This window comes from Mastigoproctus giganteus, chromosome 14, assembly GCF_048544385.1.
Source record: "Mastigoproctus giganteus isolate SK-2022 chromosome 14, ASM4854438v1, whole genome shotgun sequence".
In the NCBI taxonomy this organism is placed as follows: domain Eukaryota; kingdom Metazoa; phylum Arthropoda; class Arachnida; order Uropygi; family Thelyphonidae; genus Mastigoproctus; species Mastigoproctus giganteus.
Genome location: NC_143588.1, coordinates 17772879 through 17800361, shown reverse-complemented (window position 1 = coordinate 17800361; position 27483 = coordinate 17772879). Strand labels below are relative to the sequence as shown.

The 27483-nt window shown below is 38.9% G+C and overlaps 1 protein-coding gene across 4 annotated transcripts in view; it reads right to left on the bottom strand.

The window, feature by feature from the left end:
* The window catches only part of LOC150074998 (uncharacterized), a 381296-nt gene that overhangs the window by 155943 nt on the left and 197870 nt on the right, over window positions 1-27483 (bottom strand). For all 4 annotated transcript variants that reach the window (XM_090388218.1, XM_090388219.1, XM_090388221.1 and 1 more), the window contains one exon: window positions 17337-17449. In XM_090388218.1, the coding sequence (XP_090244344.1) occupies window positions 17337-17449 (113 nt within the window). The remainder of the gene's footprint in view (window positions 1-17336; window positions 17450-27483) is intronic.

The following is a 27483-nucleotide window of genomic DNA, read 5'->3' as shown; positions in this document are numbered from 1 at the left end:
CAAATGTAGTGTCCTTGTCAGGAGAACCGAAATTACTCAAAGAACACTAAGGGACCTGTTTACATGAAATTTGTGGAAAGAATTGATGGAACACAAAAAATGGCTGTAATTCGGAAACAAAGAGAAATCAGATTTATGTTTGCATGAACTTTTTATTATTATTATTTTTAGGTCCAAAATCCATCCCTGAAGTGGGTCCCACATGTTATGATACAACCTCTATACGAGGTGTAACAATAAAATTGAGAATCATTTTGTTTCCGTCAAAGTGGCCACACTGTAAACCGTTATGTCCTCCCACTGTGTAGCCTGAACCCCTCTCTACCTGCATGCAAAGGGTAAACGTTGTCAGTCGTTTCATTCATTGTACAAGTTGGTTCGTGTAAAGACGTGTTTCAGTTCCATGAAAAATGGAACGCAATTTAGAGCAAAGAGTTGTGATAAAACTTTTGGTCAAAAGTGGCGAATCGTCAACGGATATTTATGAAAAGTTGACCAGAGTTTATTGAAATGACATGTCGAAACCACACATTTTCAATTGGGCAAAACAGTTTCAAGAAGAATGTGAATCCCTCGAATATGCTGAGCGTTCAGGGCATCCTTCCATGACTCAACATGACGAAAACATTGTGTATGTGATCTTGTTCGAAGTGATATGCTGTTAACCACAAGAATGATCGCCGAAGAACTAAACATTAACCGGGAAAGTGTTAGATTAATTTTGACTGAAAATTTGTTGATGAGGAAAGCATGTGCAAAGCTGGTACCAAAACCTCTCTTGAGCGGAAAGAAATTCGGTTGCGACATTCTCAGATGTTAGAAAGCATTGAAGATATTCCAGATTTGCTTTTTCACGTGATTACAGGGGATGAAAGCTGGGTATTTACTTACGACCCCAAAACAAAAAGGCAAAGTCAACAATGGAAGGGAGCTTCCTCACCAAGACCCAAAAAAGCGAGAATGTCAAGGTGAAAAGTGAAAACCATGTTAATTTGCTTTTTTGATCGAAAAGGAATCGTCCACAGAGTTTGTTTCACCTAACGAAACTGTCAATCAACAATTTTAACTTCAAGTTTTGGAAAGGCTTTGCAAGCAAGTCAACCAGGTTCGACCTGAAATTGCTTTGTTGTGAATTTTGCATCATGACAATGCTCCCGCACATTCCACCACTATAGTGAAAGTTTTTAACTTCAAAATCTATCACAACATTGCAGCACTCTCTGTATTCACCTGATTTATCTCCTTTTGACTTTTTTTTATTTCCTCGACTAAAAGGAATCACGAAAGGAATGCATTTTCGGTCAGTTTCTAAAATTCAGAGTAATGTAATGCAGGTATTAGAACAGATGATGCCAGAAGGTGAGTACCAGAAATGTTATGATTAATAGATCCTATGCTGGAATGCATATGTATAGTCTGAAGGGGACTACTTTGAAGGCGATGGCCTCACATCTGTATAATTTTCAAAATAAAATTTTTAAATGAATTATTCTCGAAACTTTGGCATACCTCGTATACAACTTTGTATATAAACTGATCTAAATAAATGTACAAATTAACTGAACTGAACAATAAATCTCTGCTGCCCATACACATCAAATAAATATAGTGCATATTATTATTATTATTATTATCCATATGATGCAAGGAAGCCTGAGGCTTATGCTGCACCAGGAAAAAAAAAGTTCCCGAGTAACCCTGAGAGAGAGAGAGAGAGAGAGAGAGAGAGAGAGAGAGAGAGAGAGAGAGAGTGTCAAAAGTAGAAGGGAATCACCAAGAAAGAGAAGAATAATGATATCCAGCTCAGGACCCTGGGTGTGCCAAGCCTATACTCACCAGATGTGAGCCCCCAGGATTGTGGCCAAGTTCGTGCCACGGTTACTGAGTGAAAACCAAAAGCAACATTAAATGGAAGTCAGCAGAGATCTTCAAGAATGGCCAGGCCAGGAGTAATCAAAACTTCCTTTCTACGGTCGTCACAGGTGACAAGAGTTGGGTATATGGGTATGACCCAGAAACCAAGCAATAATTTAGGATCAAAGCTTGCTTTGATTCCTTTGTTCTCTTATTACGTTTATTTATTTCAATACTATTCCAATTACATCTTACCTGGATGCGGTCATTCTTGAAAAAAATCTCAGGTAAGAAAATTTCCGACTCAAAATATAATATTTCTAAAATTTAATATCCTTATAATATTTCTTAATAGCCTATACATTCTATTTATCACTTTATTTGGTTTAAAATTCACACCATTTATTTTAAATTCAAAATGAGAACACAGGTCTTCTACAAATCAAAATACATTAGCATTTGTCCGATTTTATAAAAATTAGCGGGTCTAGACTACACAAGTTGTCTGTCCAACATGTCTAAAAAGTTTCAAGACTATAAGATTCCCATAATATTTTTTACACAACATCAACGTCTATTTATTGCATGTAATGTATTATATTCTGCATGTATTGTCAAATATTTTCTTTGTGTTTTACAATAGTTGTCTTTATTTCTCCATTCTTTTAACATGAGTTTCTGAAAGGAAAGTTGTACTAAAGCAGATGCTTCGCATTTCTCTGGGCAGTCTTCGTTACAGCAAGATTTTCGGTTTGATGGAAAACGGGATGAAGTTCTAGGTACAGTAGAACGTCGGTTATCTGGAAGTCAGTTATCCGGAATAATTTGAAATGCCGATTTTCTCTTCTTTTTTTATTGTTAACAGGAGTACAGTAAGCATCGGTTATAGTGATCACATTTGGAAATTGAATTTTGATTCTAATAAGCAAAAGATCGAGTTTACTACCCATTTATAACAGATTGTACAAACAAAAAGCCTAATAAACCGAAAACTGCAAATTGTTTTTGTTTTATGGTTGTGACCACTGGAATTCTATGTGACCTTCAAGAAATGTGCTGTAGAAAAATATTACAGAGCCTACTCGAGATTAGTTAGCTCCAGATTCGGTAAGAATAATGTCGCCGGCCCGAAACCATGCGATTTATTATTTTTTTCAGTTTTATTTTTTATTTATTATTTTTTTTTTTTGATTTGGTAGTTGTTGGCGCATCGGCTTCTGTGGCCATATTGCACCTCCCAAGGTTTTTGCAGTACTTTGTTCCAAGCCCGAGGCGGGAATCGAACCCGCGACCTTTGGGTTGCCGGGCAGGTACTTTACCCACTCGGCTAGCCCGGTCGGCTTTCAGTTTTATGGTAAAATGTAAATGAAAAGAAAATGCACAGTTTTAACATTGCACAAAAAATGGAAATTATTAATAGAATTAGAAAAGGTGAAAATTTAGGAAATCTCTCCAAAGAGTTATGTGGGGACCAACAATTTACAACATCAAGAAAAATTCTAACAATATAACAGAATTTGTGTAGATTATGGATAGTGAAGGAGGATCTAGCAGGTAAAACACAATGTCGAAACCTGAAAATGCCGCTTTAGAAAGCGCACCCACTTTATATATATATATTTTTTTTGTTTTCTTCAGAGTTAAGTTTAGATGAACCAGTGTCTGGCTCAACGTTGTGTGAAATTGCATTGGATTTTAATCGAAAATTAAGATATAATAAAGATTTTAACTTTAAATCGAGACATGGTATACATGAGCTAGACATTAAAGGCAAGAAACTTTCTGCAGACGAATCAGCAACGATGTCCTTTAAAAGTTTGCTTCAGTTTTAGCAAATTATGAGAAAGAAACGTTTATAATGTCGATGAGAAGGGCTTATTATGGAAAGCATTACCGAGAAAAACTCTAGCCACTAACAGAGAAATGCCTGCATCAAGTTTTAAAATGAGAAAAGAGCGAATTACAATTGCTATGTGTGCAAATGCTACTGGGACACACAGATTGTCCGCGCTCATTATCGGTAAGTCGGAAAAACCGAGAGCATTTAAAAATCTTTCTGATTTTCCTGTTTTGTATAAAAATCATAAAAATGCCTGGATGGATGTTTCTGTTTTCCGAGATTGGTTTATAATTTTTTAAAAATTTAATTAATCTTATTTAATTTAATCGATTAAATTTATTTAATCTTATATTCTTTGGCCATAGCTTCTGAGTGAGGTGTTGGTCATTGCTTATAACCGAAAATGGGCAAAACTGAGGGGCTGATTTATTTGATGCTTGGTTTAGCCCTGCTGAAATAGAGTTGATTTTTCAAACCGTGATATCCTACACAGCAATTGAATCCACTTGTTTAAACTTGAGCAGTTCATTATATGGTGACAGTGACCATTTCCAGCATGATTTTCTGAGAGACATGTTTTCAAAAATTTTCTACAGAAATTCTGAAACCAAAATCCCAAGCTAAAAATCAACGCCAGGGGCATCATTTTCTTGATACAAAAGGCCTTGAGAAATTCCATTGAAGAGTCTAGGACTTAAGAGGCTATGATGAATTATCAGGAAGATTCTACCACAGCAAAATTTTATATTAATGAAAATAATCCGAAACACAAGTGTAAGAACCAAATGGGTGGAAATCGTTCATCGATTGCTCTAAAACCAGCCTCAAAACAGCTCAGTTTCATAAGGGGAACATCTGTGTTCCCCTTATGAAACATTCAGTTCTCTTAAATGAAACATATGGAAACCTGAAACTTTTTTAATCAGTTAAATGTAAAGCATATAAGTGGTTATTTATGAAGACTTTTGGTTGGGTCGGTAAAGGACATGACAATTCCATGTTTGGTATGTGAATGGGATACCAAACAGGAAGTGAGCATTGCACAAGAGGACAGTAGACTTGTACCTAGTTCTAAAATTATTGAAGATGAATATCCGGTAGACCAAATGAGCATCTTATCTCCACTACTTAACAATTCTGTTTAATGAAATAATTTCTAGAGGCTTTAAGTACCTTTAAAAGTTCATTTTCCAAGTTAATTTAATACAAAAAAATCGAAGAAGGCATTTTCATTTAGCTACACATAAGAAATAAGTTGTTATTGCTGACTATAGGCATGTTACAGGAGAGCAATATTCTCAACATAGCTTAAGAAGCTATAGGTTAACAGTTTGTATTGTAATATTAGGGTACCGTAAGTAATTAATTTAATTTTCAGGAGAGCAATTTTAAGGAACAATGACAACGCCCAAAAAAGAAGCATGGATTGGCTTCAAAAATTTGTTCACAACTTCTTAGGAAGCAATAAATATACAAATGTCCGTATCACTGAAAATATATCCTCAAAATTACAAAAATCAGGATGTTGGATGAACTTAAAGGTTCACTCCTACACAGACTTCCTTCCCCCCCCCCTTCCATCAGCAAGGAACAGGTTGAGTGATTCAATCAATATATAAAAGAGACTGGGTTAAAAGGAACAGGAGGAACACAAACATGATGGAAAATTACTGCTGTTTGAAAAGGAAACGTCTGGTGATGCATTAAAAAAAACTAAAAAAAAAAAAAAAAAACAGCAAATATCATTTTAGACCAAAATACTCTAGGCTCATTCCAAAAAATCTGCATAAATATTCATTTTTATATTAATATTCTGTTTTCTGCATTTTCAGCTTTTTCGATAGGATTTTTTTTTTTTTAAAGTATAGAAATATTTGACTTTAATTTTATCCAAATCATGGAAAATCCTTACCACTGCAAATGAAATGAATGCAAATTATGAAATCCTCGTAGCAAACCTATGGATGGTACCTTACTAAAATTGAAACCACATTCCAAAAATTTGTCACCTCAAATAATTCCCAAAACATTTTTATTTGTATACAAGTATATAGAAAACTACAGATACATATGGAAAAAAGTAGTGATTTTAAGTCGTTGCTTAGAAGAGTTCAACCAATCTTTCTACAAGAATCACATATAAAATTTCACAAAAATTCGTCGAGAGTAATGAGGTTATATGTGGGCAGATATGATTAAGCTAGTAGGATCTATACAGATGAAATCATTGCAATTTCAAAATAAACACTAATTGCCCAAATATAGTGGTAGAACCTGATATAATTTGCTTCATTAAGAACTTCACAAATAGACTAAAACATTATATTATTTATGATTGTTACTTTGGAACTGATGCATTTACTGCACTCATATACTGGTACTGATATTAAGGATTTATGTTCATTTTTCTATTTCTCACAAAAAATTTTCATAGGTATATTAATAAACAGGATTGGGATCACTCAATGCATACTCAATGCAGGATTGGGATCACTCAATGCTTCTTGCCCTAATGGTAGCCGAGCATTCTGGTCTCTTGCCAAAGCTATTGGCCGCAACTTTTGCCCATCTTTGCTCCCACCTCTGTCCAAACCAGATGGTTCTGTTGCTACTTCAGCCAAGGATAAAGCTGACCTGCTAGCATCCCATTTTTCTTCCAGCTCAAGTATTAATGATCTTGGTAAAACACCTCCCACCATTCCCAACACGCACCATTCAATGCCTCCTGTGGTCTTCTGTCAAAAGGATATTAGAAGGATTTTGATGAATCTTGATGCTAAGAAAGCTCCAGGTCCTGATGGTATTTCTCCACTTGTTCTCAAAACCTGTGCTCCTGAACTTACTCCTATTCTTTGCCGCATTTTTTCACTTTCTTATTCCAAAGGTGTTTTTCCTTCTGCGTGGAAATTTGCTCATATCCAGCCAGTTCCTAAAAAGGGTGACAAATCCCTCCCATCCAATTATCGTCCCATTGCAATTACTTCTACTCTTTCTAAAGTAATGGAGAAATCAATTAACCGCCAACTCTTAAACTACCTAGAAACCTTCCGTCTGATCAACGATCACCAGTATGGATTCCGTCAGTGTCGATCCACTGGAGATATTCTGGCTTATGTTACCCATTTATGGACTAATTCAATGGAAAGGTTCGGTGAAACACAAGTAGTTGCTCTTGACATCTCAAAGGCTTTTGATCGTGTTTGGCATAAAGGTCTTCTAAACAAGCTTCCATCTTATGGTTTGCCAACTGTTTTTAGTAATTGGTTATCCAGTTTTCTCTCTGATCGCTCACTGAGGGTGATGGTAGATGGCTCTCTGTCTTCTAACTTCTCCACTAATGCTGGTGTCCCCCAAGGTTCAGTTCTTTCCCCCACTCTTTTCCTCTTGTATATCAATGACCTTCTTCCACTGACTGGAAATCCTATCCATAGTTTTGCCGATGATAGCACATTGCATTCAACTTTCCATTTTGAGAAACCTTGTCCTGCTCAATCAGCTTCAACTTCTCGAAATTCTGCAACCAATTCCTTAAATGCCGATCTTCAGGTAATTCTCCAGTGGGGCAAAGACAACTTAGTTGATTTCAACCCTTCTGAAACTCAGTCTTGTCTTATATCTCGCAAAAAGGATTCTTCTACTCCTATGCTTATCTTTAGTGACACTCCGATTTCTAGGCAAAATGATATATCTCTTTTGGGGATTACCCTGACTTCTAATCTCTCTTGGCACAAGCACATTACAAATATTGCTTCCTCTGCATCTAAAAAACTTGGTTTTCTCTTTCGCTCTCGGCGTTACTTTTCTTCCAAACAGCTGCTCACTCTGTATAAATCGCAAATTCGCCCTGCCATGGAATATTGTTCCCATATCTGGAGTGGTGCCCCCAAAACCTCTCTCCGGCTTCTTGATTAAATTCAGAAGAGGGCAGTTAGGTTAATTAATGATTCATCTCTAACAGAGTCTCTCCACTCGCTTTCTCATAGACGCACTGTTTCTGCTGCATGCCTCTTCTACAGATACTTCCATGGGCACTGTTCTTCTGAATTGGCTTCTATAATTTCTGCTCTCTCTTTCAAAACAGTCCGAACATGTGCCGCCACCAGCCAACATCCATTTACTGTCCAACTTCAAACCCACAGAACCAACTTTTCATCTTCCTCATTTATTCATTCAACTGCCATTTTCTGGAACAACCTTCCTTCATACGTATTTCCTGAAAATTACAATCTACAGAAGTTCAAGTCCAATGTCAACAAATATCTTCTTTCGTCTTCCTAACCTCAAACCCAAGCAGGGTACTAAGTACTATAGGTCCTAATACCTCTCGTGTTTGGGGTTCACATAAAAAAAAAAATACATTTCACAGCCCCCATCATCCCTGTCTTGATTATCCCACAACATGTGTTACTTTTTATGAACAGTATAATCCTTATCAGAAGGAAAAGAGAAAAAACAAAGTATTAATCTTATACAGCTAATTAATATCACAAAATGATGCAAGAAAGCAGTCTTCTGTAAATTCACCCAAAAAAAAAAAAAAAGTAGCCAATATCATCTTTCCTTATTTTTTTAACTCATTTTTCAAGAATCCTATGGACATTAAAGTAATGTCCACAGCAGACACAAAGATTATTTCAACAATTGAATGAAATTTCGCTGGGGCTGGAAGGTCATCGTTTTTTTCCAACATTCATTTTTAAATGCAACCTGAAAAATATATTTCCGTTAGTACACAGAACATTATTATTAATAGCCATATAGTGCAAGGAAGTCTGAGGCTTATGCTGCACCAGCCAAAAAAAAATTCGGAGTTACCCTGAGAGCGAGAGAGAGAGAGAGAGAGAGAGAGAGAGAGAGAGAGGAATCACCAAGAAGGAGAAGAATGATAATATCCAGCTAAGGGCCCTGGGTGTGCCAAGCCCATAATCACCAGATGTGAGCCTCTGGGGTTAAATTTCCAGAATAATTTCCTTGAGCATTACCCATTTATCATTTGTTAAAATCAGTAAATTACCATTTGGTCCCAGAGAAGAGAACACATTAGCATTAGCAGAGGCATTTGATGCAACAAGGCAAGCTTATGCAGCATCAGCCAAAAAAAAATAAAATAAAATAAATAAAAAATAACCCTCTGTTCGTTTGAAATACCTGTCCAGCTGAGTCTTAAACTTATTTAGGCTATCAACTTCCACGACAAGGGATGGAAGTCTGTTCCACCAACCAACCACCCGCTGGCTAAAGGCAAATTTCCGCATGTCTATCCTACATCTATCTTTCCTCAATTTGAATTTATGCCCTCTCAGGTGATTATTCCGAGCAAGAGGAAGAATCCCATCAGCATTGAGCATGCTCAAACCATTTAAGACTTTATACACCTCTATCAGATCACCTCGCTGGTGCCTAGTCTCCAGACACTGCAATTTGCAAAACTTAAGCCTTTCTTCGTAAGAGCACCCCTTTGTTCCATTCACTAATCTTATTGCCCTTCTCTGTACTCGTTCCAGCAGCTCTACATCCTTCTTGAAATGAGGCCTCCAGACCTGTATACTCTAGTAGTACTCTAGGTGTGGCCTGACCATTGCCTTATACAAGGGAATAATCACCTCCTTATCCCTGCTAGAAAAATTCCTATATACCATTGACAATACACCATGAGCTACTCTTGCAGCCTGTCTGCACTGCTCAGAGAACTTCATATCTGCCTGCACAACCACCCCCAGGTCCCTTTCATTCTCACTGTCAGTGTAGTACCACAGAGTTGATACGTTGCTCTGGGGTTGCTGTTTCCCATATGTAGTACTTTACATTTGTCAATGTTAAACTTCATTTCCCACCTCTCAGCCCATCTGCTCAACCTTTCCAGATCCTGTTGCAGCAGCATAGTGTCCTTGACAACCCTGCCAACCTTCGTATCGTCTGCGAACTTGGACATTAAGCTTGATATACCATCATCAATATCATTTATAAATACAGAAAACAATAATGGACCCAATACTGAACCCTGAGGGACTCCACTAATAACATTAGTCCACGATGAGCAGTGTCCATTGATTACCACTCTCTGTCTTCTCCCCCTCAAACACCCCTTTATCCATAGCAGCAATTTGCCTCCAATGCCACACTGCTCCAATTTGTGCAGCAGTCTTCCATGTGCAACAGTATCAAAAGCCTTTCTAAGATCCAAGTATATAATATCAAAGTTATTACCTGCATCCAGTTCTTTTGTGACTGCATCATAGTATCCAATCAAATTGGTCAGGCAAGACTTCCCCTTGACAAAACCATGCTGTGTCCGAGCTATAACTGAATTCTTTTCTAGATGATCCTGCAGTGCTTCTTTAACCAGTGCCCCATTAATTTTCTGGAAACAGAAGTTAAACTCACAGATCTATAATTACTTGTGCCTCCCTTTGATCCTCCTTTGTGAATTGGGGTCACATTTGCACATCTCCAGTCCATGGGTACCTCCCCCTGAGTCCAAGGAAGCTCTCATAATTATGGCTAAGGGTTTGCTTACCTCCTTTGCTGCCTCCTTTAATATAACTGGATAGATCCCATCCACCCCAAGCACCTTTCTTGTGTTTATCTTCAACAATTTCTCCTCCACTTTACTCTCAGTTATTACAAGATTCTCTAGCTTACTGCCAGAGTTGAATACACCTCTGGCATTCCCCTCGCTGAATAACTCCTCATATATGAATGTCAATGGAAAATATTCATTTAGTTTGTTAGCTACCTGAGCAGGATCATCAACACTTGATTCATCAATATCAAGTGGACCAATCTGATTCATCCCCTTCCTTCTAGAGCTTACATAAGTAAAGAACTCTTTGCTGTTTTTCTTTGCATCCCTTGCCAAAGATTTCTCGTAATCTGCCTTCGCCTGTCTAACCTCCTTTGTAACTTGGTTACAGATCAACTTGTATCTATCATAGGCTTCTGGGTCACGTGTTAATTTGTATGTATCCCATGCATTTTTCTTCTCTGCCATACGTCTCATTAGTTCATCTGACATTCATTTAGGCCTAAACCTTGAACAATATTTCTTAGTTGGTATGTAAAACCTAGTAGCTTCCGAGATAAGCTCTTTGAATGCTTCCCATTTTGAATTTGCTATATTATATACAGTGGGACCATCATCAGTTGGTCCCACATTATATATATAATTTCCATACTGTCTCAGTCCATCGTAGTTGCCTTTACAAAAGCAATAACCCTTCCCTTTACCCCTAATGGTAGTTACTTCTTTGAGTAAATCACACTTCAGCACACTGATCACTGCCACCTAGTGGTTCATTTACCTGCAGATTCTTAATGCATGAAGAATCACTACTGATAATCAAATCAAGAGTATTACTCCCTCTAGTTGCCTCCCGAACATGCTGATGTAGAAAACAATCATCCAATAAATCCACAAAAGCCTTGCTAGTGTGTGAGTGACCAGCCCCCAAATTCCAGTCAATATCTGGGAAATTAAAATCCCCCATTATAAGACTCTCTGATTTACTGGCCCACTATTTCCCTGTACAGTTTCTTATTATACTCATCAGAATCATTAGGCCTATAACACACTCCTACTCTCAATTTTGATCTCCCAGTGCTTATGTCACACCAAACTGACTCGACACCGCACTGTCCAGCAATGCTGACTGGCTTCACTTCCTTGGATTTTATTTATTTCTTAACTAATAGCATAACCCCTCCTCCCTTCCTATCCTGTCTATCCTCTCTGTAGACATTGTACTCCCCAAATTCCAGTTCTGCATTCCTTATATCTGCATTCCACATATCGAAAACCACTACAATCCCACTAGTGAAACAAACCCTTCCCCATTCATTTAACAATAGTTATACCTTTGAATGGTTGGTTGGGTTTTATTAGCGCATTAGCAATTAAGGCTATAATGTGCCAAAACCTTTGAATAAATCCAAGCATGCACTCATACTGGTGTGCATGCTTGGATCTCCATATCTCCCTATCCTCGGCCCCACTATCCTCTAAATTCATCAGTCATAGTTTTCCTTAGTCTGCCTCTGAACACCCATCCCTCAAATTTTTTCTCCATCACATCCGTCATCCACCTCACAACACATGTTCCATTTCTATTCTACCCTCTGATTATTATAATCAAACATCTCTTCTCAAAATCTCATATAGTTTCTCACTTTATCAACTCATCTAATCTTTTACATCGTCTTCATCCACTGGTGCAATTCGTGGTACTTCACAGAGTAGAAACAAGGACACTGAGAACTGCAGATTTTATCTTTCTCTCAAAACTTTCCAATCATCTGCTGTATGAAGCATCACACCATATCCCAAATCCTACCAATCTTTTAAACTATTTAATTAACTCACACATAATATCTTATTATGCTCTCTCTCTCTCTCTCTCTCTCTCTCTCTCTCTCTCTCAGTATTTAACTTGCACCCTTCTCTTCACAATTCCATGATCTTTCTAAACATTTATTCTCCTTGCAAACCTATCACAACTTTCTATTAGCCTATTAACCAATTTCTGCAGTTGTTCCTCACAATCTGTCACCAATTCCATATCAGCTGCAAATCTAACCCTTCCAATAACCTTACCCTATCTTAACCCTATGCCCATACTCCTTCACCCATATTTCTTTATCAACCATTTATTCTACATATATATTAAACAAGTCGGCGACAGAAAACGTCCCTTTTTCACACCTCTTTCTATTTCTACATTAACAGTGTTACTTTGTTTACCAATCATTCTTATTCTTCTGTCCTTCCAACCCTTTACAATATATAAAATAATTTAACCCATTTTGCATGAACAAAAGCAGCCCCCAATTGCAAATATTGGTCCCAAGTATTTTGATCCATTTTTTTCTATGTTATCTTTTTCCTGCCGCTCGTTTGACTTAACTCCCTTGTATATTCTGTCCATTTCCACACCCGGTTTTCTTAGAACAGTAGAATGTCGAAAAAACATCACCCCAAATAACGGCACATTCGAGATAACGGCACACTGAGATCGGATGTTTACATACAGCGCAGATGTCTTGCAGTGCCGTAAAAAAAAAAAAAAAAAGGAAAGTCACGTGATTGTTAAATTCGCCATTTTGAAAGTGAATTCTGTGCTGATATCACGGAATATGCCGCTGTTTTACATTTATTTTAAAATAAAAAACCGTCACTATGAGGGGTTTTTTAGAACATTAAAGCTTAAGTGACAAACGATATAATAGCAAAAAAAATATAATGGGCATAACCACGAGTGTATTAATGGCAGAATATGCAAGGGCTACTTATGTCATTGGAACCAATTTTTGATAACAGATAGGCGATGTTTTGGTCTCTCTCTCCTTCAGGTCAATATAGCTACTTATTGCGGACGTGCTGGCCTCGCTCGAAATCCAAGTTCCAGTTCATACCACATGTGGTAAAGGTCGCAACTCATGACAGTTTCTGTTGCAAGGATTACCTTATGCCATTGGATCGTCAAGTGTGTGTTTTTTTATGTGCAGAATGTTAATAAAATTGTATTCTTAATTTCTCTATTTCTTATTTAGCCTCATTATTTCTGCATTAAATATATTAAAAATAAAACTTTCTAGATAACCGAAAAATCGAAATAACGTCATCATGAATTCCCGAAGACGCCGTTATTCTGAAAGTCTACTATACCTTTTCATGCCTTTCCTCTTTATTACAGTGGTTCCCAAACTACTGAGATCTACGGCCCACTTCAAAAATCAAAGAAGAAGTTAGCGGACCCATATATACACACACACACACTTTATGTTTAAAACAAATTAACTTGATTCTTATTTTTACATAAATATATAATAATAACTTTATCATCAAGCATGTAGGTTGGTGCAAATGCATCATTTTAACATAGCTATCTACCAAAGTAGTTGAATTAATTTCTTAATTCAACTACTTTAGTAGATAGCTATGTTAAAATGATGCATTTGCACTAACCTACATGATAGTCATTCTACCTCGTAGCATGAGGCCTTTGCCCTTAAACACTTTATAGTCTTTATCATCAATTTGTTATAATTTGAACGAATAATTTGGCCAGTTCCAGAAGGTTCGTTTCGCGGACACCCCTGGAACTGGTCTACGGACCCCAGTTTGGGAAACGCTGCTCTTTAACATCCTGACCTTTTACCCCATGCTCGTATTATTTCTATTGTACATTATATCGTATCTTCCCAATTTTTCTAGTTCCCTAGAAAACCCTACTATACATTATATCCATAGGCGGATTTAACAGCGGGCGCAACGGGCGCGCGCCCTGGGCCCCGACTTCTGAAGGGCCCACGCAAAACCAACAAAGTAGTTGAACATATTAGTTCAAAACTTTGTGATTATTATTAATTATATTATACATATATTATATTCAAATTTTATTGGAAATAAAACATTAATAGTACATAATATTTTTTATTTATTTAAAAAAATGGTTAACATGTATTTTTATTTTCCCTGTCTCTCTTTTTTTTAAGGGGCCCAATATTTTTTTCTGCGCCAGGGACCTCAACCGACCTTAATCCGCTCCTGATTATATCGTACCTTCCCAATCTTTCTAATTCCCTAGAAAACCCATTCTTATCCAGCTTTCTGTTATTCGTCTAAGTCTATTGTAAATCTCCCTATACCTCCTCCTCTGCCTGTCATATTCGATATTAACATTTTTCGTTTCCTTCTTTCCTCCAAAGGTTTCTCAAACTTAACCCATACCTCATTCAGCTATTTTCTTTATCTTGTCGCTTAAACTTGACCATTTATACTTTAATCATCCACTTGTTTATCCCTTTTGAATAATAGTCCTTCCCTTAATTCCTCCTCCACAATGTCATTCCTCCTTTATTTCTTACTTTCCCCACTTTCCAACTTTATCCCTCTTGTCCTTTTTAATTTCAGTTCACATCCATTATCACAATATTTCGCTATTTTTTAATCTTTTGCGGACTAGAATATAGTTGAGATGAAACATAGAAAATGCACCCATCTTAATCTCTTTTTTATTTTATTTATTATTATTATTTTTTTTTTTTTTATTTTTTATTTTTTTTTTTTTTTGTACGGCGAACTCATTATTTCTTTACGGTATTAGGTCACGAGAATGGTTTTGCTTTAAGTTCAAGATTGGTACTAGTCTGATATCTGATACTTGGACAAGCTCAACAGAAACAGAAGACCGAAATGGTTAGAGCTATAGGATAGCTGATGGTTGGATCAGCCATCACACTGCTTTGCGCTGAAAGATGATGGTTTACAGGGGCAGAGCGTGTTCCCCAAATCTAGAGGAAACTTAAGCAGTGTGAAAAACTGCCTTGAGTTTCCTCTCTAGTCTGACACGACAGTCAGATTGGCAAGCCATATACTATGATTTTTTACTTTAAAGCACAACTTTCTATTGGTCTACAGTCCAAGAACGGCAGTCCTTACACCAAGCTAGATTGCAACAGAAATTAATCGGAGTAATTAGTGGTTTATGGTTGGCTGCATCACCATGGTAACATATCATGCAGTGTCCTGCACATTACAATGGAACTGATTGTCCCAGCTGTCTCACTGAAGGACTCTGTGTGAGCAAGTGTGTTGCAACAATATCCACCTGCATTTTGAGTGAACGATTCTTTGGGCTTTCCTATTATGAGCCATCAGATTGTTGTTTTGGTTTTTAGGAGCATTAGCAACTAAGGCCATAATGCTCCGGGAAATGCGGTGGTAATTCCCTGACCTTTCCGCATCCTCCGTATTTGGTGGTGACGGGCTCGAACACCGGTCTAATCAAGAAGAGTGTGCTACGCACTGCTGCTCCTTCCCACCACGGAGGCGCCCGAGAGCGAGAGAGCCATCAGAGGTTTTCTGAATTGTTTCACTATGGCTACAGTACCCAGTACTGTAGCCATAGTGAAACAATTCAGTACTGGGTACTGTATCCAGGTTCGTTGGATTATTGTGCTGTGTGGCTGTTGTATTATGAAACACGACGCCTGGAAACCATTAACCTCCTGTTGCATCTCCTCTATAGGCATTTCCAAATAGTTCAATTTGGTAGATGGTAATTACTCACTTTGAGTTCGTGCGGAGCGATTAATGTCTTGCAGGATTATAGTGGATGTTGTCTACAGCAAGTTCAGATTTCAAAAAATTATGCCACAAAAAAGAAGCCCTTGATTTACGGCACAAGAAACTATTTCAACCATTTCGTTTCAGCTTTTTTTTTCGTTGGAAAATTAGTTTTTAATTTATTCCACTTTTTGTAGAAAGCTGGTGAGTCAAACTCATGGTATATGCCACTAACCAGCCGAAAAGTTTTTCATAAAAAACAATGTTCTGTGTGATAGTTTTCTTCTTCAGGAGGCAAAATTAGTTTTCCATCCAATTTAGTTTTATCTTCACTTGGGCTTTTCAGTAGGTCTGTGACATCAGGCTTTAGTGTTATTTATGATACACTAAATATTCTTGACCACTTGTAGATGCCATTTCCTTCTTCCTCATAGTCTCAACTGCTAACTTCATCCTTTCAGGATCCCATTTTTTGCCATCTAATATATTCCACCTCTTCACTTTCAGATCTCTGCTTACTCAAAACTACTCACACAATATCTCTTTCACCTCATTTCATTTCTAGCTTTAAGTTCTAAAAAATTGCATGTCCTATTCGTATTTATGGAGGAGTTGCACAATATCGATAAATTTTCAACCCTTCGTATCTCCACTATATAAGCCAATTATCTGGATTTTGGAGGTCCTTCCGTAGATTTTCGAAAAAAAGTTTATTTACGTATGTGTTTTAGGGTAAGTGTGAATGCAATCTTACCTTAGAATAAAATTTGAACGGGCTCACATGACTCTATATACTGCTTATTCCTTTCCCTTTTTTGTTTATGGCTCTTTCAGCACATGTCGTGTTCGAGGGACAAAAGACTCGATTGGAGGAACAGTGATGCTTCAACTTCTGTTCGTTACTGCTTACGCATACAAAAACTGGTTGGTAGGAAGCAAAAGTACGAGCTTTGCTTCTTTATACGTGATATTTAGTTCAGATTTGTTTCCGTAAGGCTTTTTTCCTCTTTCTATTTCTCACCGGACTACGATGCCTAAACTAAGTCTGAACACCAAAAGTGCTTATAGTTTTGACATTGCAGTTCAGTAGAATTGCAATCTTTGTTATCATGGTTCTTTGTACAACATTTGGACAAAGAACTGTTCTGTAGAAGCAGTCTGAGAATAGCTTACTTTTTGACCTCGAATCCATTTTAATGGATTCGGGATACATGCTTTTACAGGTCACTTTAAATAACCACTTTTACATTGGCTAGGGACAGAGTAATGTGAAAGGCCAGGATAAGATTTCTATGGGAAACAATTTCCATCTTTTCCGATGAGTTTTAATCACAACTGTTTTATTAATCTGGTTGATCCTGTGGCTTTCTGTCACCTTCGCAAAAAAGCCAAAATCAAACAACAGTCTTATTATCTTATTACAAATAAATCGCAGTATTATTTATAGATAGTGAAGCACTACTTATTTGTAATGCAATATCGAAGTAATTCGTATCTCTCTCTCTCTCTCTCTCTCTGGACAGAATATTTAAAGTTAAAATCAGTTGGAAACCTTAACAGAAAGAAACTAATACTTACGAGGTTAAGGACTCTATCAGAGTCCATGCTGTCACCATCCTGAAAGTCCACCGAGTCGTGACTAGTACTGCTGTCTTGGGTATCGTTGGACAGGTCGCCGTTCATCCCTGGCTCTGAAAAGAATTTGAGGGGAAAAAAAAATAATAAAAAAAAAAATATATATATATATATCAATGAACGAAAAGAAAGGAAATACATTGTTCTGTTGATTATGTGTTTAAAGAAATCTACATATTCATACATGTGCAAACATTCAAATTTATTCAGACACTATTCCGTTTTGAAAAACGTGACTTTTAATAAAGAAATTAATAAAGCACAAGCTCTTTGGTCCTGACGACAACATCCATTCATTGTGGAACACTTTCGATCAGCTCTTAGGAGCAAGAATCTGTCCATTATAAATAAATAAATTAATTTTCTGTTTATACTTCGGGACAACCAAAAACAATCAGATAACGGTCAGATTACTTACGACCAAACGGTCAGATTACTGTTTCAGTGCGGCTTCCAGTTCAACTACAAAAGCGTGGCATATTGGTCACAGCTTGATCTTGAGTTCCAGTTCACTAAATTCCCTACTCTGGGCCATTCAGACGAGTTGCTGGAATTTGCCTTCCTCAGACCTAGTTTTTAAAGGATTGATATCTGGAGATCGTAAAAGACCCTCCTCGGTCAATATATCGTTGGGGATCGTTATGCTTTAAAATCTCGGACACGAGTAGGTGAGCCATGGTAGTAGCCAATGATGGTCCATATACATGTAGTCACCTCTTGTAAGGGCATGGAGGGCGTTTCCTTGAAAAAGGATGCGAATAAATCCCTGCATGGATAAACGCTTGTGATATATCATAAACATTTTGTTGTTGTTGTTGTTGTTAAAGGGTTTAGGGGCATCAGCAACTTAGGATATATTGCGCAGTATATAATATGTCTGTAAATTATTTCGTGTATTCTGAAATCGATTTGCTGTTTGCTTCGCCTGAGACAGACTAGCTCAACCATGTGAAAAATAAGAGTAAAAATCCTTCGCGTCATTGATGGGATTCGAACTCAGGTCTTTTGTCTTCCACGCAGTGTGAAGAGGACGGTGATTAAACCAACTGTCCCATCCACGAGGGCACAAGAATTTTCGTAATAGTTACAGCAATACTGTTGTACTACGAATCTCCTCAAATGCAATCCTTAAGTTATCTTTTGAGTTATGCAGTAGATGACCTTCTACTTTGAAAAGAATTTTCAAAAATAATACAAAGATTAAAATTTAAATGCAGTAGAACCCAGATAAGAAATTTCCCCATAAGTCCCAATTTCACTCTATATATTGTAATGTATAATTTTCTCGCGTAAGAAGTTTCCCGCATAAAAAGTTTGTGATAAAGAATACACAGTGCATTATTATAATGACGTTTTCCCACTTAATACGTTTTTTAAATATATAAATTTTATTTTTATATTAAAAAATATTAAACAATGTATACATTTTGGTAATCGAACAAGTTGGCGCATACGATCATTTTAAATCTTAGTAAATCACTGACTGAAGTACGTGAAATGGTATCGTTTCTGTGACATCTCATATTGTGAATGCCTTCACAATGAGAGTCCCTGATATTGCACTACCTAGAATAAGCAACGCTTCGCCAGTGGAGAAGACTAATACTACTTGGCGGATAGCAACAAGGTTGGTGGTGTTCGCCAAGAATCCACTCGCGAAGCGTTGTCTATTCGAGAATCCAGTGTAGAAGCGTTCCTTATTCTAGGAACTTTTATTTATTTATTTTTCACTTCTTTTTTTTTATTTTATTTATTTTAAAAGAAGAGAAAAAAAAAATTTTTTTTCTCTTTTTTTTATATATTTTTCTCTTCTTTCTTTATTTATATATATCTTTTTTTTTTCTCTTTTTATTTTATTTTTACTTTTGTGTAATTTTTTTTCTTCTATTTTCTTTAGTTGTACCGGCTAGAGAAAATAGAAGAAAGTCTGGGCAACTGGTTTTTTTATTATTATTTTTTTATTTATTTATCTTATATAATTTAACTTCACCATCATTATTTATTCATTTGTTTTATTAGCAATTTCCTTTTTTTTTTTTTTTTCTTTGTATCTATATATATTTTTTTTTTTCCTACTCTTCTCTATAAATTATCTTAGTATATTTTATTTTACTTTTTTTTTTTAACTAACTTTTTTTTTTTAATTATGATTTTATTCATTAATTTTTTTCCTCTACGTTGGTACTCTTAAGTTTGGGTAGCTGTGGGTATGAGATTTGCTGGCACCCCCTGGTATAGCACTATCTCCAGTGGGTGTGGGACTTCGCCCTCTTCAGAGCAGACAAAGATTGTAATGGTCTATCTCCACTTGGCTAAGGACATATCTAGTTGTGGCCAACCTCCTCGTGGTGTAGACGGACATCGGGCACGCTTTCCAGGAGATCGCCTGCCCGGTGGCAAAGAGGCCAGAAACAACACAACAACACATAATATAAAGGTAAACTGCAGCCATTATCAACCCACTGTAGGATGGAAGCCTCCTCAACAATTCATGCTAAGGGAAATGGACCATAATCTGCCACACTGGTCCAGTGCAGATTGGCAGATCGACCGCATTTAGCAATCAGGGGGTTGAACCCCGGTCTACTCAAATAGCGTATGCTACTGCACTCCCGCTCCTGACAACGCAGCTACGGATACCACACAAACATAACACTACACGTTTCTGGCCGCTCTACAGAGTTTTGTATCATCACAGAGTAACAGGACGGAGATGAACTTATGTTCCTGGAGCCGCTATACAGAAGATACTCTGTCTACATTCTAGGCAGTTTAATATCAGGCAACTCGTTGTGAAGGCATTCACAACACAGGGGCTACCCGCTCCGATATAAAATTGTACAATGCAACGAAGACACTCCGAGGGCAGCGGTGGTAGTACGGAACCCGGAGATAACCACGACAAAAATACCACAACTCTGCACGCCATGGGCAGCATATGCCCATATTATTAGCTCTGTTGGCAGCCTGTATGAGATCTCGCTGTATTGCAGACCCAAAATAGAAATAGATTTCGCTGTCACTTACCTACAAACGGTGCAAGAAACCCTAAGTCGTAATCAGCGCCGATGAAAACTGCCACTCTCCTGTCTGGCACAGCACTACTCAGGACCGACGAGTACCAGGAATGGACAGAGGCTCGAGGAGTTCCTAGCAAATTACCTACATTGTAAAGGATCAACCCTTCAATCTACCGACATACTGCAACATTCTATGGGAATTAACCATAGACATTACTCTAACCACAAGAAACATAGAAGCTCATGTGACCAATTGGACAGTGCAAAACGCCTGGACCACATCGGATCACCGCACAATCACGTTCAATATCAAGCGAACGATGACAAGACCAACAAATGGCAAATACATGGCGAGCAGGTTCGCGATCAAAAAGGCAAACTGGAAGCTCTTTCGAGAACAAGTGATCTGCAAAGCACAAGCACAGGATGCAGGAGAAAGTCACCCACATTACAACCACTGCATCGGAAATGGCGATGAAAAGGAAGACACCCTCCGTAGGTGCCATGCCGTGGTGTACCCGGGAGTTATAAAGACTACGAAAGCAAGTTCAAATAAAGAGTAAAGAATACCAGAAGTCGCGGAGAACGTGACCACCAGCAGAGGTAGCCTATCTGAGAAATCAATACCAGCAACTACACAATGCCTACACTGAAAAACTAAAGAAAAATAAGAAAGCCTCCTGGGAGTGACTAGTCTCCGCGACCAGAAATGAGTACTCCTGGGGGGCGGTATACAAAATAACCACAAATAAGCTCCCCAGGGGGGAAATAACGACGGCAACAAAAACGCTTCAAGAGTCCCTCACTACAACATGGGATGATTCACTTAATCACATTCTAAATACAATCATTCTAGAACCCCCAAACAACCTCAGTGACAAGCAGGAAGAAATCTCCCAAGCGCGAACGAGGCATACACATCTCAACAAATGGAGCCGCCCTTCACCATGGAGGAGGTACAAAATGCTGCGACACAGATGCGAAATAGAAAATGCCCGGGACCGGACCTCCTGGAGCCATAGCTGATCAAAAAGGTTGTGAAACACATACCTGGCCTCCTGCTCAAACTATTAAACTGCTGCCTGCAAGCAGGGAAATTTCCGACCTCCTGGAAAACCGCAAATCTGAAACTCATCCTGAAGAAGCCTAACAAGCCACCAGAACAACTGGATTCCTACCTACCGATAGCTTTAACTGACTACCCTGAGTAAACTATATGAAAGGCTGTTGCATAAAAGAAATGTGAGCCACAAACCTGGAATCCCCAAAACAATATGGATTCAACTGGAATTATCAACCATAGAAGCAGTCCAAAACCTTATATTCAAAGCAACCCAATGAGACAGGAAGTACTTCCTAGTCATCGCAGTGGACTTTGCCGGGGCGTTAGACATCCTATGGGGGCTGAGCATCCTCGACCGACTCCGGGAGACAACGCTCCCAACAAACCTCTACAAGTGTAGAAAGGATTACCTAACTGACCAAAGAATTGAGGTGGTAACACCTTTTCGAAAAGTGGCTCGATGGGTCCGCAGAGGCTGTCCCCTGGGCTCGGTCCTGGAGATGCTCCTGTGGAACATTCTTTGACGACTTCCTGGTCAGGACTTGGCCTTTGCTGGCGATTTGGTCCTGATGGTGGAGGCGGACTCCAGATCGGGTCTGGAGACATACAAACCAGGCAATACAGGTGTTACAGGATTGGGTAAAGCTACACATGTTGAAGATCTCACCCACGAAGACGAACTCTGTCCTACTGAAAGGGGTGCTCGACATCCACAGACCACCGCAAATAAAGATAGCAGGAGCAACCATCAAACTTGCAAAACAAATACGATACTTAGAAATTACAATCGACAGTAATTTATCCTTCACCCCTGACATCATCCACCTGAAAGAAAAACTAAGGAATTACACAGCATTAATAGCAAGAGTGTCACGCTGGGACTGGGGAGTACTACAAAGCAATTTTCATCCCAGCCATTACCTACGGATCCCCGATATGATACAAAAAAGCAGGAACAGTAGCATTATGCTCATCATCACAATCCAGTGTAGCATTATGCTCATCATCTCCCTTGCATGCAGAACAGTGAGCACACATGCCCTCCAGGTCCTGACAGGAGTCCTCCCACTGGACCTGGATGTGACTCGCTGCGGGCTGATATATCACCTGTCTAAGGGAACACCCACTGCAATCTATGGACTCACCCTAGAACCAAACAACAACCGCAAAGCAGAAAAGCATCGAATCGTGGCTCACCTGCTGCAGCTGTGGAGGGACAGTTGAACAACATCAAACAAAGGTGAAGTGATGAAGAGATTCATACCACTGGTTGCCAAGACGTATCCAAAAGCCCCCCCCTCCCGTGGTTTACCCCGGGATTAAATGCAACTTACTAACGGGCCATGACCTATTCAAGGCAAAATTGAACACGCTGGGTATAATGGAGGTCTCTCTCTCTCTCTCTCTCTCTCTCTCTCTCTCTCTCTCTCTCTCTCTCTCTCTCTCTCTCTCAGAGTAACTGGGGAATTTTTTTTTTCTTTGGCTGGTGCAGCATAAGCCTCAGGCTTCCTTGCACCATACAGATAATAATAATAAGCACCACTCCCTCAGGCCATAAGGAAGATAGATAAGTGATATACACCACTCAACCTAAGCGAAGAACCTTCTCCCGCCCAGACGGTACAAGAAACGAAGTTAGAAAGATGGGCAAGAAGACACTCCATGGCAGACACTACAATGACCTCCATCAAGATCACATCGATAATATTGCTTCCAATGCATGGCTCACAAGCGGGACGCTCTTCCCCGAGACTGGAGGATTCATGCTGGCCATCCAAGACCAGGTAATCAACACCAGAAACTATAGAAAATACATCGCAAAGGAGCCCAGAATGTCAGATGACACATGTCAGTGATGCCACCTGGCCTCAGAAACGATTCAACACATCACCGCGGGGTGCACGGTGATCACCCAAACTGAGTACACTCATAAACACGACCAGGTAGCCAGGGTAATACATCAGAAGCTGGCAAGGAAATACCAGTTGACCAAAGAAAGTGTACCATACCACAAGTACGAACCCCAGGCAGCACTAGAGACCTGAACCCACAAGCTGTACTGGAACTGCGCCATAATAACGGATAAGACCATCCCACACAACAGACCGGACATAACCCTTGTGGACAAGAAGGAAAAGGCTACCTACCTGATTGCTAGTGTTGGGCACCGTTGTATCAATGTCCAGAAAACCCATGAGGAAAAAATTAGGAAGTACACGAACCTGAGACATCAGGTCAAGGAGATGTGGCATATGCAAGAAGTATCGACTATCCCGATCATTGTGTCAACCACAGGTATGGTGCCAAAGACTCTACATAGTAGCCTAGCAGCAATAGGTCTCTCAGAGAATACCAACAAGGAACTGCAGAAAGTCGAAATCCTGAACACTTGTAGGATAGTCAGAGATTTCCTCGATCAACAGTAACACAGACATTACAACCACCCTGTGTACTTGGTAGCAGTACCCGTCACGCAGTGGAATCCCCCAAAGAAGAAAGAAGAAATTGCATACTCGAAGAAAATCGACCCCACCACAAGGCTGCAAAGAGCAAGAGGTGGGGCATGGGTCTACCCTACTGCTTTTGGGGACACCTACTCTATTGTCCCCATACTTCTGACTTTTCCTCCAGTCTTCAGTGTCCCCCCCCCTACTCTGTCTACACACCAGCTCATGTTCCACACAATGTCAAAAATTAAAACATGTCCAAATTCCATTTAATATTTTAATATTAAATGGAAGTGACATTGTAACTGTTTTCATCGATATCCATAATTGGATAGCGTCGACCACGTGAAGTGTTTGCAGCTAAGTTCTGATGGTTGTGAATAGTTCTGAATTACTTAGTGGATTGTTGCTCTGTGTTTCTGTAGCTTTTTAAGGTACAGTATGTCGAAACTCCAAAGGAGCTCATCCTTCCAACTTGGAAATTATTATTATCAATTTATTTTTCTAAGGAAACATCCCAACCGGGACAGCCATTGGCTAGAAGAGTGTGAGTTACATTCTAAGGTACGTGATTTGGTAATGAGTTTAATGAACAGAATGTTAAGCAATTATAAATCCTCAGTTTAAAAATGTTTCCCATAGACGGCAGATTAAAATATTTATAAATTCTGAAATAGTACTTAAAAATGATCTTTAACTTATGTATGCGAAGTGATATACCTTTTCATTTTTATTTGTGCAGTTAATATTTCATACTCAGGTAATTTTCCATTCAAAGAAGTTTTCCCACGTAAGAAGTTCTGAACCTCGAGCCTTGGAATAAACTTCTTATCCGGGTTCTACTGTATATATAAATTACAATTATTGAAGAACTCTTTTTTGAAGTCTATTCTTCATGAAAATATGATTTTTTGCTCAAACAAGATTAAATTAGTGATTTATTTAATACTAGCCACACAGTATATATCGATGAAATGATATAAAGTTTTATAATTTATGACTTATGTTACACTAAAAGAAACATCGTCATATGTATTGGATCCTAACAATAAGACACAAGACGTGAAACTATTCAAAACAGAGCTTACAGAGTGTTTAAACTAAAAAAGGTACTGAAATTATCTCGCTTATTTTTAGAATTGGGCTATTTCATGTCTAGATGTTGGTAAATTCGTCCTGAAATTTTTGAATTTCATCATAAAAATTGGATTAAGTATTACGGGTTAGATTTTACGATTAATAAATTAAAATTTTGCCTAATCAGCTTCTTAATGGGAAAGTTATTCCCAGTCCTCGTCTAAACTAGAAATGCCGGCGATATATTTCTAAATGTAAAATAAGCCGATTTTATTTGAATGGGAAAAGAAAGACGGTTGTAAGTATGAGGAAACTTGAATTGCCAAAGAGCGAAAAATCACAAACCTTTTGCGTTCGTTCCTCCTCCCAAAAAATAAAATCGGTTTACATTCGTTTCAGAATTACACCGAGGACGGAGAACGACTTTACCATTGAGAGAAGAAAAAAAAAAAAAAAAAACAGCTGAATATGCAAAATTTAAATTTAGTAATTTTTTTTCTTATGAAAACCCCAAACACGAGAGGTATTAAAATCTATAGTACACTGGTATGCAAAATTTAAGGACCAGTCAGGTTTTCACCTGTAGCTTCTCATAGAAGTGGCCTGGATATGAGAAAAGCATACTAAAGGAACCTCGTGAGGTACAGAAATTATGAAGGAAACAACACCGACAACAATGGAAACAAAACGGTACAGAGGGACTTTATTCAAAAATGACAACATAGCACTAGCTGTCATGATACAGATGCATCACTGCCAAAGATGGAACAAAGAAAATAGGTGGTCCTCAGTAGGCGATATGGCCACTCCTAATGTCGATCCATGCTTTGCACCGCCTGTCCATACTTAGAACAATGTTGTTGATAAGTTCTTGCAGTAACATCGTCCATTCCTCTGTCAGCACCATCTCCAGCTGGTGAACATTTTCTGGTGGGTGTGGACGTGCTGCTAGGCGTCTCCCAAGAACATCCCATTTGTGTTCGATGGGATTTAGATCGGAGGAACGGGCAGGCCAATCCATACAAACAATATTCTCACTTTCCAAAAGCATATCAACAGATGCAGTGCGATGGGGCACCTCGGAACAGACGCGCATGTATACGTCCATCCAAGATAACGCCTCTCCAGGCGAGAACACCTCGACCACCATATCGATCCCTTTCAGTGATGTTTGCAGGATACCGCGTGCCAACCTCTCGCCAGATTAGCTGACGTCCAGAATCGCTTCTGAGACTGAATCTACTCTCATCAGTAAAGAGTACCTAACCCCATTGCGCTGCTGTCCAGTCCTTGTGTTCGATGCACTGTAAACAGTGTCTCCGATGGGCAGGTGTTAAAGGGACTCAGCGTACTGGCCGTCGGGAAAACAGTCCACCTTTATGGAGTCGCTTGGCCACAGTAAACCACGATATCCTGCGTCCTGTGCAGCTAGTTTGCAATGGACCCCACTGTCTGGTGTCGGCCCCTCTTGGCCTGTAGAGTATATAGCGGTCATCATTGGGAATTGTTATTCGTAGACGACCACCACTAGTCCTTCGAACAGCTGTACCTGTCGTTCTGAAGACCGACAACGCACGTGAGACGATGCTATGCGCGATACTGAACTCTGCAGCCCACTCCTCGCACTTCGACCTTCCTCGAGCTTTCTATTTATTCGACCCCGGGTCATCCAGATGTTGTCTGCTGGTCATTTTGTTGTCTGTAGCACTGTATGAAACAATGGAATGTCTGTAACAATCGTGCTCACCTTTCGGTAATTTGCACATAACTTCTGAACTGTTGCTTTTATCTGTTTATGTGAGCCCTCTCATCACGAATCAAATTTTTGCATGTGCACCAGCATTCTACTGAATGGCCACAGTTATGCAAATCGCCACAGGCTGTTTCGCTCGATTTTCTGGTTGTAACCCTTAGATATAGTGTGTTGGTCCTTAAGTTTTGCACACCTGTGTACTTAGTACCGTGCTTGGGTTGGAGATTGAGAAGACGAAAGAAGATATTTGTTGACATTGGACTTGAACTTCTGTAGATTGTAATTTTCAGAAAATACGTATGAAGGAAGGTTGTTCCAGAAAACGGCAGTTGAAAGAATAAATGAGGAAGATGAAAAGTTGGTTCTGTGGGTTTGAAGTTGGAGAGTAAATGGATGTTGGCTGGTGGCGGCACGTGTTCGGACTGTTTTGAAAGAGAGAGCAGGAATTATAGAAGCCAATTCAGAAGAACAGTGCCCATGGAAGTATCTGTAGAAGAGGCATGCAGCAGAAACAGTACGTCTATGAGACAGCGAGTAGACAGACTCTGTTAGAAATGAATCATTAATTAACCTAACTGCCCTCTTCTGAATGGAATCAAGAAGCCTGAGAGAGAGGTTTTGGGGGCACCACCTCAGATGTGGGAACAATATTCCATGGCAGGGCGGATTTGCGATTTATACAGAGTGAGCAGCTGTTTGGAAGAAAAGTAACGCCGAGAGCGAAAGAGAA